General features: G+C 34.8%; 1 protein-coding gene across 2 annotated transcripts in view; it reads left to right on the top strand.

The window, feature by feature from the left end:
- Positions 1-12,451, top strand: part of alpl (alkaline phosphatase, biomineralization associated) — a 35,901-nt gene extending 23,450 nt beyond the window's left edge. For both annotated transcript variants that reach the window (XM_073825763.1, XM_073825764.1), the window contains exons 9-12: positions 203-337; positions 5,714-5,905; positions 6,016-6,135; positions 9,683-12,451. In XM_073825763.1, the coding sequence (XP_073681864.1) occupies positions 203-337; positions 5,714-5,905; positions 6,016-6,135; positions 9,683-9,948 (713 nt within the window). In that variant the 3' untranslated portion in view covers positions 9,949-12,451. The remainder of the gene's footprint in view (positions 1-202; positions 338-5,713; positions 5,906-6,015; positions 6,136-9,682) is intronic.
- The last annotated feature ends 3,694 nt before the right edge of the window (positions 12,452-16,145 follow it).

Raw genomic sequence — 16,145 nt, 5'->3', positions numbered from 1 at the left:
GTGAAAGTGACATCTCGGCTAGTATCGATACTTCGGGAAATTAGTATTGGTATCGTTCAGATATTTCAGTATCGATATTTATCGAAATATCGATATTTTTGACAACACTAAGTTTTAGAAACAATGGTTATGTGACCTTGTTTAAGATATTGTTTTACTTGATGTTTTTTGTTGTTGTTTTCTTGTCCTATTTGCACTGCAGGTCTGTTTGAGCCGTCAGATCTGCCCTATGAGCTCGAGAGAAACAAAGAGACTGACCCTTCCCTCACTGAGATGGTAGACGTGGCCATTAAGATCCTCAAAAAAAATGAACGCGGGTTCTACTTGCTGGTGGAAGGTAAAAGTATACTGTGCATCACTGTTCACTAAACCACAGTTGTGTAATGGGAGATCAGTTCAACATCTGACAATTATTTTGCATTTATCAGTGTTGGGGAAGTTTTTACAATTCTGACTTTTCAAAATAAATCTAAAGATTTAGTTTTGGCATTTTTGATAGGACAGTATTCAGACAGGAAATTTTTTCCCGGAATTACCATTTCCGAGAAATTTTATCCGAATTGCAAGATATAAATTCAGATCTTTTCTTTTCCTCAGAATCGCATGATATAAATTCTAGGGCTGGGTATCAATTCAGATGTTCCGACTGGATTTCGATTTTCAAGTTCTTAATTCGATTTGATTTTGATTCGCGATTCGATATTCGATTTCGTTTCTCGATTCGATATTCAATTTCGATTTTGATTTTCGATAAGATTTCGATTTCAATTCTTATTTTGACAATATGAATGAATATAGATTTAATACAAATCCTACATTTATAAAAAATTAACAGTGAACATAAGATTACAAGTGGTTAATTAATAAAAGGAAATTAAGAGTCACAAACCTGTATATAAACACTTTTTAGTTTTAAGTACACTTGGGTACGATAAAACAGAACTCAACTCTATATTTCAAATGTTTACAATGAATAGATGTCTTGTCAAATGGCTCCACAGATTTGTAGTATTACTACTAGGGCTGGGCGATTAATCGAAAAATAATCGAAATCGACTTTCAGAACCTATAATCGTTAAAATTTTTCCAGGAAGATTATTTCAATTACTTTCCCTTTAAAAAACACAAGCACTCCGTTCCGTTATTCCGCCGACATGTCGATGGAGAGCTTAAACAGTATTTATACAGTAAAAAGTATTTACAGGATATACAAGGGTAATTTTATTTAGAGGAGATACTGCTTATTTTCTACTTTTAATATGAAAAACATTGAAAATTATTTATTTTGTTTCCAATAGTGCAAGTTATTTATTTTCACTAATTTAAGAAAAATGTGACTTTTCGTTTTAAGCAATGCTTGCTTTAATTTCAGTTGTTCAACACTGATGTTCAATTAATAATCATAGATCGTAGATAGTGTGTTTCCTTCAATTATTTTAAAATCAAGTAATGCACCCTTCATCCAAAAATCTCTCGCTTGTAATATGTGAACATTTTTACTGTACAAAACTTGTCAGTGAACTATGAGGGCAAAAAAATAAATATTATATAAATATAATTAAATATAATTTTATTAATAAATAAAATAATCGTTCATTAATCGTAATCGGGTTAAAATGTTCAATTAATCGAGATTTTGATTCTAAGCCAAATTGCCCAGCCCTAATTACTACAGCATTTCACCTCAGAGTTACAAATCAGGCATATAGCTGTGTTCTTGTCCACTGTATCTTTATCTTGCTTGCGAAATGTGAAATGCTTCCATACCGCTGACTTTTTATGTGAAGGTGTGGTTGATATCGGGAACGCACCTGAATCCGCCATTTTAAGCAATGAATGAATAACAGTCATTCTTGAGACATGGGACAAAACGTCCACCAATTATAACTGCTATTAGTTTTAAAAATAAAACATATTTTCAATTGTAAATGCTATGGGGATTAATAATAGAATGTATTTAACACAATTATCCCCTTCAATATCATTTGCTCATTATTATGCGAAATCTATGACACTTATTGTCTTCTCACTACATCTAAAACTGTGTGTCCACAGAGAAGGGTTTATTCATTCATATGCTATAAAATGGATTAAAAAAAATTTAATGATGAAAAAGACCTTGTTTTATCAAAGGCAACACTTAATAATATCTCATATTAAAGCAAGGTTGTTTTTCAGTCAGACATGTGTGTTTAATAAGGTTTCGAAGGTGTGTCCTCACTTTTTGTCAACACCGTCAGACATTACTTAAAATGTAATAAAATCAGGGAATATCAGGGGCTATCACTCTAAAAGGACCCCCTTGCCACAGTCCTCTTCTGCAGAGTACATCAATGTCACACAGGCTCTGCTAAGTTTTATAGTTTTAGAATATTTTAATTCTAATGTTAATATTTCGTGTGTCACAACTATGATATGTCAACACCAAACATCCAATTTCTGAGAAAATTATTTGAAATCTTTAAACCATTTTATTCTCCTGAAGCAGGTTCCATTAGCCTCTAGCATCAACAGAAAAAAAACAAAATGTCTACTACATAAACTCCATTTGTTTTGTGAAAGAAATGGCAAATTTGTCAACACCGTCAGATGTCACCACCGTAAGATTGTGTGTTCCAATAATATATCAAAATACTTAAATGTGACTCTTGAATAGAAGCTTTATAAACTATAACATACTCACTGTTTGTTGTGGTTGTTTTAATACAGTAATTAATTCATTCAATGTATTTGATAGTTAAAATGACTACAAATTCAGGTTTTGGTCAACACCGTCAGATTTGTCAACTCCGTCAGTTCTGTCACCTCCGTCAGATGAATATTTTGATGATATTTCATTATAATATTTTATATTTGTTGTGGAATTGTTGGTCACATGTGAAAGTGTAATCTGTCTACTAACATGAGAATGTGTTTTGAAATGTTAAAAACATCTAGAAAGCTGTTAAAGATAAAGTTGAAATTATATTACACATTCCAAGTTAAAAAACACATTTTTTTTTAAAAAAGAGAAAAGTTGGGAGGTTGTATCAAAGCATAGCTCAGTAGCTTAGTACATATAAGATACATAAATGTAGTTTCCTTTGTCTGAGTACAAAGTTTTATTTTTTTCAATTTTGCACCCTGTTTTGTCCCACCTCTCAAGAATGACTGATAACTGACTCTCCGTTGTAACACAGCGCAAGGTAAATAAAGGGATGACACCTAGTGGATTAGACTAGTAATAAGATTAACGTAAATCTTATGTTTAAAGCTTGTGTAAATAAATATAGAAAAAATTGATACGCGGCCTTTGAGAATCGATTTTGAATTGACTACATTTTAAAAAATGATTTATATCGAAAAATCTATTTTTTTGCCCAGCCCTAATAAATTCGCCATTGCGAGAAAAAAAAACAGAATTGCAAGGTTCTGAGAAATGAAGTCAAAATTCTAAAATATAAACTCAATATAAACACAATTGCGAATTATAAAGTCAGAATTGCAAGATATCAACTCACAATTGCGAGTTCTAAACTCACAGTTGGGAATGATAAACTCATAATTGCGAAATATAGTCACAATTGTGAGATATCAATTGCGAATTCTAAAATCAGAGTTGCGAGATATAAACTCAAAATTGCGAATTATAAAATCTGATTTGCGAGATATGAAGTCACAATTGCGAATTATAAATTTTTAATTTTGAGATATAAATTCGCAATTCTTTTTTTCCTCAGAATTTAGAATTTGTCTCACAATTGTCTCACAATTGTCTCACAATTCTGACTTTATATCATGCAATTGTGTGTTATTAAGTCTAAACTCACAATTGCGAATTATAAAGTCAGAATTGCGAGATATAAACTCACAATTGCTAATTATAAAAAAGTGAGAAAAAAAGTGTTTATATTTTGCAATTCTTCGAGATTTCTTGTGAGTTTATATCATGCAACTGCGAATTATTAAGTCAGAATTGTAATATATATATAAACAATTCTGAGTCACAATTCTGTTGAAAAAAGTCGGAATTGCTATATTTAGGCTCGCAATTGTGAGAAAAAAGTAAGAATTCACTCACAATTGCGAGTTTATATCATATGATTCTGAGAAAAAAGATTTAAACTTGCAATTCTGAGAAATAGTCAAACAATTCTGAGATACAACTTACAATTGCGAATTATAAAGTCAGAATTGCGAGAAACTCACAATTCTTTTTGTTTGTCAGGATTGTTAATTTATATCTCACAATTCTGAGAGCATATCAGTCATTCCCCCCCCCCCCTCTGAAGTGGACTTTAAAATAAAAAAATGTGAGTTTATATCTCACTATTCTGACTTTTTTTCTCAGAATTGTGAGATATAAACTCACATTTTTTAATTTAAAAGTTATAAATTAACAATCCTGAGAAAAAAGAAAAAAGTGAGAATTGCGAGATACAAAAACTGAGAATTCAGAGTTTTTATCTCACAATTCTGAATTTATTTCTTGCAATTCTGAGTTTATATTGTGCAATTCTAATGTAAAGTATGTTAAAAAATATATATATTCAGCGGCGAAAACGGTCAGTTTTAGTGATCAAAATAGATTTTTGTTAGCTTTTAGTACTTTAGTTTACATAATTGTATATTATTATAATAGAATTTTTGTATTATGTAAATAAAAAAACAATAATACATATATTTTGTTCTTTTTATGAAGTATATTTCTTAGTCATATAATAATATAAGTAATATAATTAAAGCCTAACTACTTGACTTTTTGAAATTTAAGGCCTGGAAAACCCTTGAAAATAGCGATATTCTAGAATTAGATCGCAAATCATTTGATTCAGTTCAGGACTTCAAATCGCGTATTGTGAATCATTACATTTAGATCAGAACTTCAACTCATGTATCACGAATCATTTGATTTAGATCGGGACTTCAAATCATGTATTGCAAATCATCTGATTTAGATTGAAACTTTGCGTATTGCAAATTATTTGATTTAGATCGGGACTTCACATATCACAAATCATTTGATTTAGATCGGAACTGGTTCATAAATTATTTCCCAAATTGAATGATTAAAATCAAATGATTCGCAATACGCAATTTGAAGTCCCGATCCCGCGATCTGCACTCCGAGTCCTGATTTGAAATGCAGATTGCGAAGCATTTGATTCAGGTCTGGACTTGGTGTGGGTTCACAAATCATTTTACTCAGTTCGCGACTTTAAATCACATATTGCAATATACAGTACATATATACAGTATGTGATTGTTGAAGAAATCTAATACAACTGAAAAGAATACATTTACAAATTTATAAAACTGAACTACAAGCATAGTTATGAACTGCAGCATTTATATATTAATTTCACTAAACTTTTAGATGACGAATAATGAGTTGAATAATTTAATTTGAAGCATTCATTAAAATTACTTCGACAATTGCCTCAGTTTGCTCGTAGCACTACAATGTGACAAAAATATCACGCTAAACCACTTATTAATTAAATTTAAATTAATCAATTTCATTTAAAAGCTGCGCTGCAACAGCTGAGCTCCGGTCACAGTGCATAAAACTGTAATGTTTCCAGGATTGTTACTTTGAATTAATTTTACTTTTAATTAACTCCCTGCCAATGTGTATTAATGTAGGATCAAATGTTCAAATGTTGTTGATGGTTTTAAAGAGAAATGGCGTCATGCTCTGTATGAGATGTCTGACTAGGCTGTGTGCCGGCAGGTGGGCGCATCGATCACGGACACCATGAGGGAAAAGCCAAGCAGGCCTTACACGAAGCTGTGGAAATGGACCGGGCCATTACCCGAGCCGGTCTTCTCACCAGCATTTATGAAACCCTGACCGTCGTCACGGCTGATCACTCTCATGTCTTTAACTTTGGAGGCTACACAGTACGAGGCAACTCAATCTTTGGTGGGTAATGAAAGCTCAAGGCAAGTTAGGAGAACTTTAATTACAGAGTATGGTGTGATTTCCTAGTGGTTTATGGCCTGGACTCAGACCTTTAAATGTCTTTTCCTAAGGTTTGGCCCCTATGGTGAGTGATGTTGACCACAAGCCATTCACATCCATTCTCTATGGAAATGGCCCAGGGTTCAAGTTGGTTAACGGTGCTAGAGAAAATGTCTCAAATGTGGACTACGGTAAGTAATTACAGACTTATGGGATACTTGGAATGCTGGGATTTAGTTTTAATTGTTTCTGTTAGGCAGTTTTTTGCTTATCTATGGCATGTCATGTAGCTACTTAAAAAAATAATAATGTGATAGACTAAAATGCTTACAATTCATTTTAAGAACATGAAAGAGCCTAGTTAGAACATCAAGTGGAAATATAGCATATTTACGTAATATGTTTTAATCTGAGAGACTTGTTGAAGACCCCTTGTTTACATCATTGTGACCCAACATCCTTATTGAATGGAATCTCTGATGCAGTGTCAACTATAGCATGTAGGCGCCCTGAATGTCAAACTCAGCACTAGCTGATGATGATAAAGTGCATCTCTCTTAGATCCCACCGCCTATATTTCTTACTCTTCCTCTATATGTTTGACAAGCCATAGAATTATGGCTATTGTTCTGGCTTGGTCTCTCTCTTCTCTCATTTTGTTCCCCATCACTCTTTGCACACTTTGCTTTTCCTGTTTGTCTCATTACTATTCCACAGCATAGGTTTGTCTGTTTCAATTGTTGTTTTCATTGATAGAGCACAATCCGAAAACAATGAAGTAAAATGCGTTGTCTTTCCTGCTGCTGACATTTTTCTAAGAATGAATGACGGTACAAAGACAATACAAGGGCCCTATGAAATCTCTTTCAGTTTTTTTAATGGTTAAATTCAATTTTATCAATCAAAAAGCATGTCTAATTAATTGAAATCATAAAACGTACACAACAGCAATTTATTAAAAGTTAAAATAAATCAATTTAAGGCCCTATGAAATACCTATGAAAAAATACTTTTTTCCCACAAATATAGTTTTATTTTTAACAAAATCTGTTTTCCAATATTTTTTTTATTCCATTTGAATGGTTTCTTAATATTTTAATAATCAAAAGCATCTCAAAATAATTGATTTTTATATAAAAAAGTATATTTTTTTATTATTTATTTTTCAGAAATACTGTGTTGTGTATTTACATCTTTCTGGTAAATAAATACTGGTTAACAGGGTTTGTAGAAGGTGCCTAACTACTTGACTTTTTGAAATTTAAGGCCTGGAAAACCCTTGAAAATAGCGATATTCTAGAATTAGATCGCAAATCATTTGATTCAGTTCAGGACTTCAAATCGCGTATTGTGAATCATTACATTTAGATCAGAACTTCAACTCATGTATCACGAATCATTTGATTTAGATCGGGACTTCAAATCATGTATTGCAAATCATCTGATTTAGATTGAAACTTTGCGTATTGCAAATTATTTGATTTAGATCGGGACTTCACATATCACAAATCATTTGATTTAGATCGGAACTGGTTCATAAATTATTTCCCAAATTGAATGATTAAAATCAAATGATTCGCAATACGCAATTTGAAGTCCCGATCCCGCGATCTGCACTCCGAGTCCTGATTTGAAATGCAGATTGCGAAGCATTTGATTCAGGTCTGGACTTGGTGTGGGTTCACAAATCATTTTACTCAGTTCGCGACTTTAAATCGCATATTGTGAATCATTTGAATTTGATTGGAACTTCAAATCGCGTATTGCAAATCATTTGATTTAAATTGGAACTTTGCGTATCATTTGATTTAGATCGGGACTTCGGAGCACATATCGCAAAACATTTGATTTAGATCGGAACGGGTTCATGCATCATTTTGCGAATGAAATGATTCAAATTATTTATCACGAGTCCTGATCTGAAATGATGGTTGGCAAATAATTATTTCGATCGGGACTTTGGAGCATGGATCGTAAATAATTTGACTTAGATCTGAACTCTGGAGCAGGTTTGCAAACCTTTTTGCTTTAGATCAGAACTTCAGAGTGCAGATCGCGAAGCATTTGATTCAGATCAGGACTTTGGCGAGATTTCACAAATCATTTGATTCAGACTTCAGATCGCATATTGTGAATCATTTGAATTAGACTGAAACTTAAAATCGCTTATCGCAAATCATTTGATGTAGATCAGAACTTTGTGTATCGCGTATCATTTGATTTAGATCGGAACGGTTTGCAAATCTTCAAATCGCGAATCATTTAATTTAAATCGGGACTTCGGAGCATGTATCACAATCTTTTTGCTTTAGATCAGAACTTCAAAGTGCAGATTGTAAAGCATTTGATTCACATCAGGACTTTGGTGCGAGTTCGAAAATCATTTGATTCAGTTCGGGAATTTATATTGTGTAGTGTGAATCATTAGATTCAGATCGGAACTTCAAAGCGTGTATCGCAAATCATTTGATTTAGATAGAAACTTTGCAGATTGCAAATTATTTGATTTAGATCGGGACTGGTTCTTAAATCATTTAGGGAATTGAATCATTTAAAATCAGATGATTCACGATACGCAATTTAAAGTCCCGGCCTAAATCAAATGACTCGCAATCTGCACTTCGAGTCCTAATCTGAAAGTATGGTTCGCAAATAATTATTTCAATCAGGACTTCAAAGCATGGAGCGTAAATAATTTGATTTAGGTTTGCAAATCTTTTTGCCTTTTGAGTGGGTTCGCAAATTATTTGATTCAGTTCGAGACTTCAAATCGCGTAGTGTGAATCATTAGATTCAGATCGGAACTTTGGGAATCATTTGATTTAGATCAGAACTTTGTGTATCACAATTTATTTGATTTAGATCGGGACTTTGCATATCACAAATCATTTGATTTACATTGGAACTGGTTCATAAATCATTTCGCAAATTGAATAATTAAACTTAAATGATTCAAATGATGATAAAAATCAAAAAGGTATTGCTTGAAAAGTCCTTGAAAGTTCTGGATTTTCATTTTACAGTATCTGTATGAACACTGGGTAAATAATTTGTTTGGTAAATATTCCTTAAATATATCCAATGTTGTTTGATACTAATTTTATTACTAGTATTACATTAAGTAATATATTTCTGTCACAGTTTCTTCAAGTTAAACCAAGCTTTTATTTTGATGGGTTGCTGTGAAGACATTTAAGCTTCTGATGTATATGATATGACAATAATTTAGTTTTTTTCTCATTAGAAATGGCAAAATGCTCATGAAGTGTCTCTCAAAGCAGTTCTAGAATTTATATTTATTAATCTGTGTTAATCTGCTCATATTGTGGATGAAAACACAGCGAGCCTTACGCATGCGTGTAGTAAACAAAAATACGCATCTGCGCTATTCACACAGACACACACAGGATTCACATTTAAATAGTATTTTGCGGCTTAATATTCACAGACAATACGCCATATCACATTTTGATTCAAGTGTACTAACCTGCATTTGATTTATTCATCAAAAATTCCATTTCATGACCGAATTTCACAATTCTGTCCGTGTTGTCTCCATCGCGGAAATCATAGAGCCCTACAATAGAAAAAAAGGTCACTTTAGTTAAAAGTTTTGACAACCAAACATAAATAGTGTGTTTTTTTTACATTTTAACTTTATATTTAGTTTTAATATAAATATTAACACATTAAAAATGGCATTTTGATAACCTAACAATTTCTTTCTTCTATTCTCAGAGCAAAAGAACTATCAAGCGCAGGCTGCCGTTCCCTTGAGCATGGAAACTCATGGCGGTGAAGATGTGGCAATCTTCTCTAAAGGTCCCATGGCTCATCTTCTTCATGGAGTCCAGGAGCAGCATTATATTCCCCACGTCATGGCCTACGCAGCTTGCATCGGCCAAAACAAAGACCACTGCCGTACAACCTCCGGTTCCCCTTCTCTCAGTCATATCTCCCCTATGCTTGCCCTTCTTCTCACAGTTAAATATCTTCTATGTTGACCCCTCTTCTTCGGATCATCCCTTTTCCTATTGTAATTAGATCAGGAACTATCCTTACTGATTTTCTCAAGTGGAATTTATGATTTTTTTTACAAAATGTAATTAGTTTTTAAAGCATTTATCAACATCTGGACCAATGTGTGGGCATTATGGAAAGCTTGAGGTCAATTTGAGAAGATTTTGTTGCAATAATGGAAAAAATGTAATAAGTGTGGTTAATTGTTTTTTCTTGCTGGTGTACTAAATTCAGTACAGCAGTGTAAATGTCAGTGACCTTTTTAAAACAATCTAATAATAAATAACTGAAAAAATCTGGCCAGCGAAAACGCTTCCAAAGGATGCCAAACAATCACGATTTCTGTGTCACAACAACTCACAGATTGACAGTCTGTCTGGAGCAGAGAATGCAACCGGAACGAATGCGAATTAGAGGATTGGAACTAGTAGTTGTATAACAAGCTCACACTTCACCATTTCAGCTCTGAGAGTTTGTGAGGTCTGCCAAGTTACATGAGCAGTTTCACTTATCTCTCATGAAGATTTCATCTGCTTTGCATCAGTAAAAAGATACCTACAATACCGTTCAATTTTATACTTTTACTATAGAAATACTTTTTATTCAGAAGGATACATTAAATTGATTAAAAGTGACAGTAAAGGGATTTATAAAGTTTATAAAGGCATATATAAGGTATAAATGCTGTTTTTTAAATATTCTGTTCATTAAAGAATCCTGAAAAAATAATCATTGTTTCCACAAATACATTAAGCAGCACAGCTGTTTTAACAATGTTTTTTCAATAATGATTTCTGAAGGATCATGTGACACTGAAGACTGGAGTAATGATGCTAAAAATTTTGGAATAAATTACATTTTATATATTAAAATAGTAAAGTTTTGAACGGTATTGTATATTAGCAGCAGATGTTTTCATGATAATTATAAAACTGAAAGAATGTGATGTTGCTCTTTTTGGTATAGCATAATTGCATCACAATGCTGTTCAGATTATGAGCTTTTATGTGGCCTGTTTAGTTACTTTTATATTGGTTTCCCTAAAAAAGTGTCAGCAAAAAAAAGAAGCCCATTTCTGCCACTGAATAAAAACATAAAAAAAGGTTATTGAATTAAATTAATATAATTGTGAGGTAAAAACAAGCAATTCTTAGAAGTGAAGTCAGAATTGCGAGATATAAACTAACAGTTGTGAGAAATAAAGATGAGAGATAAAATATCATTTTTTCTTGCAAATGTGAGTTTTTATTTCGCAGTTCTGACTTTTTTCTCAGAATTACATGATATAAATGTGCAATTCTGACAATTTTTCAGAATTGTGAGATATAAACTCTATAAATTCTGAGAAATTAATTCATAATTGCGAGTTTATATTTCAATTTTTTCTCACAAATGTTGACTTTTTTTGTTTGCAATTGCGAGTTTATATCTCGCAATTCTTACTTTTTTTAGAACTGTGAGATATAAACTCGAAAAAGTTACAAAGTCCAATTTTGAGGAGGAAAAGGACTGATATGCTTTCAGAATTGTGAGTCTATATCTTACAATTCTAAATGAATAACTTGCATTTGCATTGCTATCATGCAATTCTAACTTAATTTCTCAGAATTATGAGGTTATATCACAGTTTTGACTATAGAACTAGCAATTACGAGTTTATATCATGCAATTCTGTGAAAAAAAAAAGTCTGAATTGTGAGATAAAAAGGTGCAATTAACTTTATATTTTGTATTCATTTGTCGGAAACAGGCTTCCGTAGCAAAGTGATAATTAAATGACTAGAAATAAACAAAAAAGAAATCACAGTTTGCGCTTATTAGAAAATGATTTTGTGACATCTTTGTGACACAAAAATTACTCTTAAGGATGCAGATTCACTCAGAGTTTTCTATTTTTTCCTACATTTGAAATTAAATACAATCTACCTCACTGGCATGTGATGTCTTGCGTGCATTACATTCCCCTGTGAAGATCAGTTTAAAATTACCATTAAAACAAATTTAGAGCAACTATTACGTTTCTTTTCCAGAAGAACTGTTTTCTTTTACTAGTCAAGCCATGTTTGCATCCCTTGTATGCAAAGCAAAACTGTGCATTAAATGCTTGATTCAGATTATGTTGATTTATCTGCAACAGACCTGTATCTGTAACCTGTTTGAACATCAGACCAAATATGGTGTATGTTTTTGAAATATTTTTTATTTACCATGTTTTTACATCATTTTATTGAATGCAGATAGTTGCAGAAGATAGTTGTGCAATTGTTGTTTGTTTATAGCAGTCTGTGAGTCTCTCTATGAATGTAGGCAATTCATGAATAATGGCAAAATATGGATTTAAAGTAAATGACAGAGTTTATATCCTTTGGCTATTCACTTGGACACAAATCCAAACATGCCACTGGAGCAGACATTGCAAGTCATTATACAAATGTCTGAAGATGGAGGGAAAAATTACACAATAAAGAAAAAATGTGTGGGAAGAGACATTTTGTACATGCCATTTTGTTTTAGGTGGCTTTCGTTCACTGTTGTGGCTTTAGTGAAATATACAGTGAAATACCACACTAAATGGCCCGCAGTGAGCAATATGGAAAAAGAATCGACATTTAGACATGAGGATCTATGCCGATAGTAAAAAAAAAAAAACTACCGTCATCAAATTTTAAAGACTTTTAGGAAAGGATATTTTATGACATGTTGTGAACACAGTGCTCAGATGCATTTTCATAAACAACACAATTATGCAGTACTGCAAGAAATTTCTGGTAAAACAAGTTAGCAGTACCAGCTTGCACTAATCTGTCCTGCAGCATGATTTAGAGATAGACACATTTATTCTCTCATTTATGTGTGTGACAAACCAGCCAAGCTCTCTCTGTCAGTCTGCTGCTTTAATGAGGGAATGTGATATTTGTATTTGATGTCACCTGAGAGACTACCTCTATGGAAATGAGTCCCAAACTCATCTTCTTTTAGATTCTTTGACCTCTGTCGGTGTCCCAGTCGAGTTGTCTTTATCGTCATCTAGCCATTTTGCATTACATGACAATTTGCTAGAGCTTCCCCACCCCCTTCTCCAAGGCTAGTGGTTTTTATATCTAGATCTGCCTATATCACCCTGACATTCAAATGCCAGAGCTGTTCATTTCCATAGGCTGAGAGCGCTAGTGTCCTTCTGGCCTTCACAAAGAGTTGATAAGGTACAAAGCAGTGGGGGAGGTGTGGTGGCTGCTGTACCCTGCACTGTTCTGAAATTGTGGTAAATTGAGATTTTAATGAACAGGGTACAGAAAGAACCTAAAACTCAAACTTTGAAAAAAGTGGAAAAGTTGCTTAAGCTTGAGAACCCACAGTGGATGATTTAATTGCCTTTGAATGTTGATGGTTGTTAGTGTAAAAGTTTGAGTATTTTAGAAACTGCTGATCTACTGGGATTCTTGCACACAGCCATCTCTAGTGTTTACAAAAAATAGTCTGAAAAACAGAAAATATCCAGGAAGCAGCAGTTATGTGGGGGGAAATGCTTTGTTGAGGCCAAAGGAGAATGGCCAGACTTGTTAGAGCTAACAGAAAGGCAGGGGTAACTCAAATAACCCCTCATTACAACCAAGGTATGCAGAAAAGCATCTCTAGAAAAGCATATCGAACCTTGAAGCAATTAGGCTACAGCAGTAAAGACCACACCGGGTGCAACCCCTGTCTGTTAAAAACAGTAAACTGATATTACAATTCACACTGCCTCACTAAAATTGTTGCCCCTGTGCTCCAAGTCTTGTGTTCCCAAGTCCAGTGGTCCTCAAGGTCATTCCACTGCCCACGGTGCTCCCAGTAATGTCCACTAATAACCTGTGCATTTGGGCAGCACACATCTCTTCAGGGGCAGCAGAGTCCAGTACAACTCTGCTCTTGAGTTGTTTAACTCAATGAAGATTTCCATTTGATTAGCTGGGAGACTAGTCAAATTGCTTACAATTCACAATGCCTTATTAAAATGAACAACTGAAGTTTATAAAAAGGTTTCCCACTTCATGGTGTGTACGACTTCATGCGGTGCTGCAGAGACTGTTCTGTGTTGGTAGGCTAAATGGGCTTTACGGCCCAAACTTCAAAGGCTAGAAGCTTGGTCCACCAAGACCACTTGTCCACTTTACCGGCATTGGCTGTCATTGTTCCTGTGCTCCAAGTCTGGTGATCTCAAGTCCAGTGGCCCTTGAGATTATTCCGCTGTCAAAGGTTTTGGGATACACATACTTCTCCAGAGGCAACACAGTCCACTACAACTCTGCTCTTGAGTTTTTTTGCTCCAACTTAATTGCGCCAAATCTGCTGTAACCATAGCCTAGCGGTCTCCAAACTGAGTATAGTTGGTACTAAGGAGCCAGAAATCTGTCCTGCAGAATTTAGCTCCAACTTGCCTCAACACACCTCCCGGGAAGTTTCTAGTATGCCTAGTAAGACCTTGATTAGATGTTTAATTACAGTTGGAGCTAAACTCTGCAAGAAAGTGGCCCCCCAGGAATGAGTCTGGAGACCTCCGCCATAGCCAATGAGGATTTTACTTGATTAGCTAGAAGACTAGTCAAATTGCCTACAATTCACACTGCCTCACCAAAAACGGACAACTGAAGTTGTTTCTTCTGTGACTTTTGTTTCCCACTTGTTCATGATGTGTTTGACTTTATGTGGTGCTACAAAGACCGATCTAAGATGGAGGGCTATACATCATGGCCATTTTTATCCCTGAGCTCCAAGTCTGGTGGTCCCAAGTCCAGTGGTCCTGGAGATCATTCCACTGTTCACTGTGCTCCGGTAATGACCACTGATTACCTGTGCATTTGGACTCCACACATTTCTCCAGAGGCAAAGTTTTTTTGCTCCAACTCAACTGCACCAAATCTGCTGTAACCGCAGCCCAGGGGTCTCTGAATTGGGTCCTGGAGGGCTGGTGTCCTGCAGAGTTTAGCATGTGACGTGTTGTGCTGGGAGACTAGTCAAATTTAGTACTATTCACACTGATTCACTAAAAATGGACATTTTGGAATGAGATTGGAAAAAGGTTGCCTGGTCTGATGAGTTTCGATTTCTGCTGTAACATTTGTTTCATACTTGTTCATGCCGAGTTCAACATCATGTGGTGGTGCAGAGACTGATCAGGCTTTATGCCCTAAGCTCCAAAGGCTATGGAGCTTGGTCCACCACAGACTTTACCGGCCATGTCCAGCGTTGTCCCTGTGCTCCAAGTCTGGTGCTCCCAAGTCCAGTGGTCCTGGAGATCATTCCACTGTCTACGGTGTTCCCGGTAATGCTCACTGATAATCTATGCATTTGGGTTGCCTTCTCCAGAGGTAATGCTATAACCACTACAACTCTGCTCTTGGGTTGTTTTGTCATCAAATCAATTGCGCCAAATCTGCCGTAACCATAGCCAATGAGGATTTCACTTGATTAGCTGGGATACTAGTCTAGAGCTGTAAATCTTTGCCCGAACCCGACGGGACACTACGGGACCCGACAGGTTCGGTCGGGTTCGGTCTTAATTTTTAGCATTCTGCACGGGCTCGGGCCGGGCTCGGGCTTGCGCGGTAAATGAGTGGTCAGGTGATGCGTTTCGTCACTCACTACATTGAAACGGCTGTCATGGAAAATGAAACGGATGTTCTTAGCTGGCGGAACATCAACAAACCATCCTACCCAAAACTTGCAAAATTAGCCAGATCAGTACTAAGCATCCTTATATTCCTATATTTGATTGTGGAGAGAGGCGGCCGCATTCGTTTGTTTTAGACAAGTACCTCTTTCGTTTGTCTAATCTCAATGTTATATAACTTTTTGTTTTATGTCGTTATTCCCAAATACTTAGAATTTATCTTGACTTAATTTGTTAAGAAAGACTCTTTTTTTATAGGCCCGTAGCAGGTCTATTTAGGCTATATTGTAGGTTATGCCTAAGCCTATTTGAGCGCGAGATGTCGTTACTGAGATGGTACAATGTTAGAGGACTTATTTAATTTCTTTGTTATAACTTCCTAGTGGCCTATAGCCTAGTCATTAATAATTTATCTTTAAAAATGTATAAATGACTCATTCTTGACAAAAGGCAAAAGTGCTGTGTGCGTGCGCACATTTCAATGATGTCGGGCTGTAAACGGGTTCGGGCTTTTAAAAAGCTGTCAGTCTC

This window comes from Garra rufa, chromosome 20 (assembly GCF_049309525.1).
Source record: "Garra rufa chromosome 20, GarRuf1.0, whole genome shotgun sequence".
NCBI classification, from domain to species: domain Eukaryota; kingdom Metazoa; phylum Chordata; class Actinopteri; order Cypriniformes; family Cyprinidae; genus Garra; species Garra rufa.
This window is presented reverse-complemented; position numbering and strand designations above follow the sequence as displayed.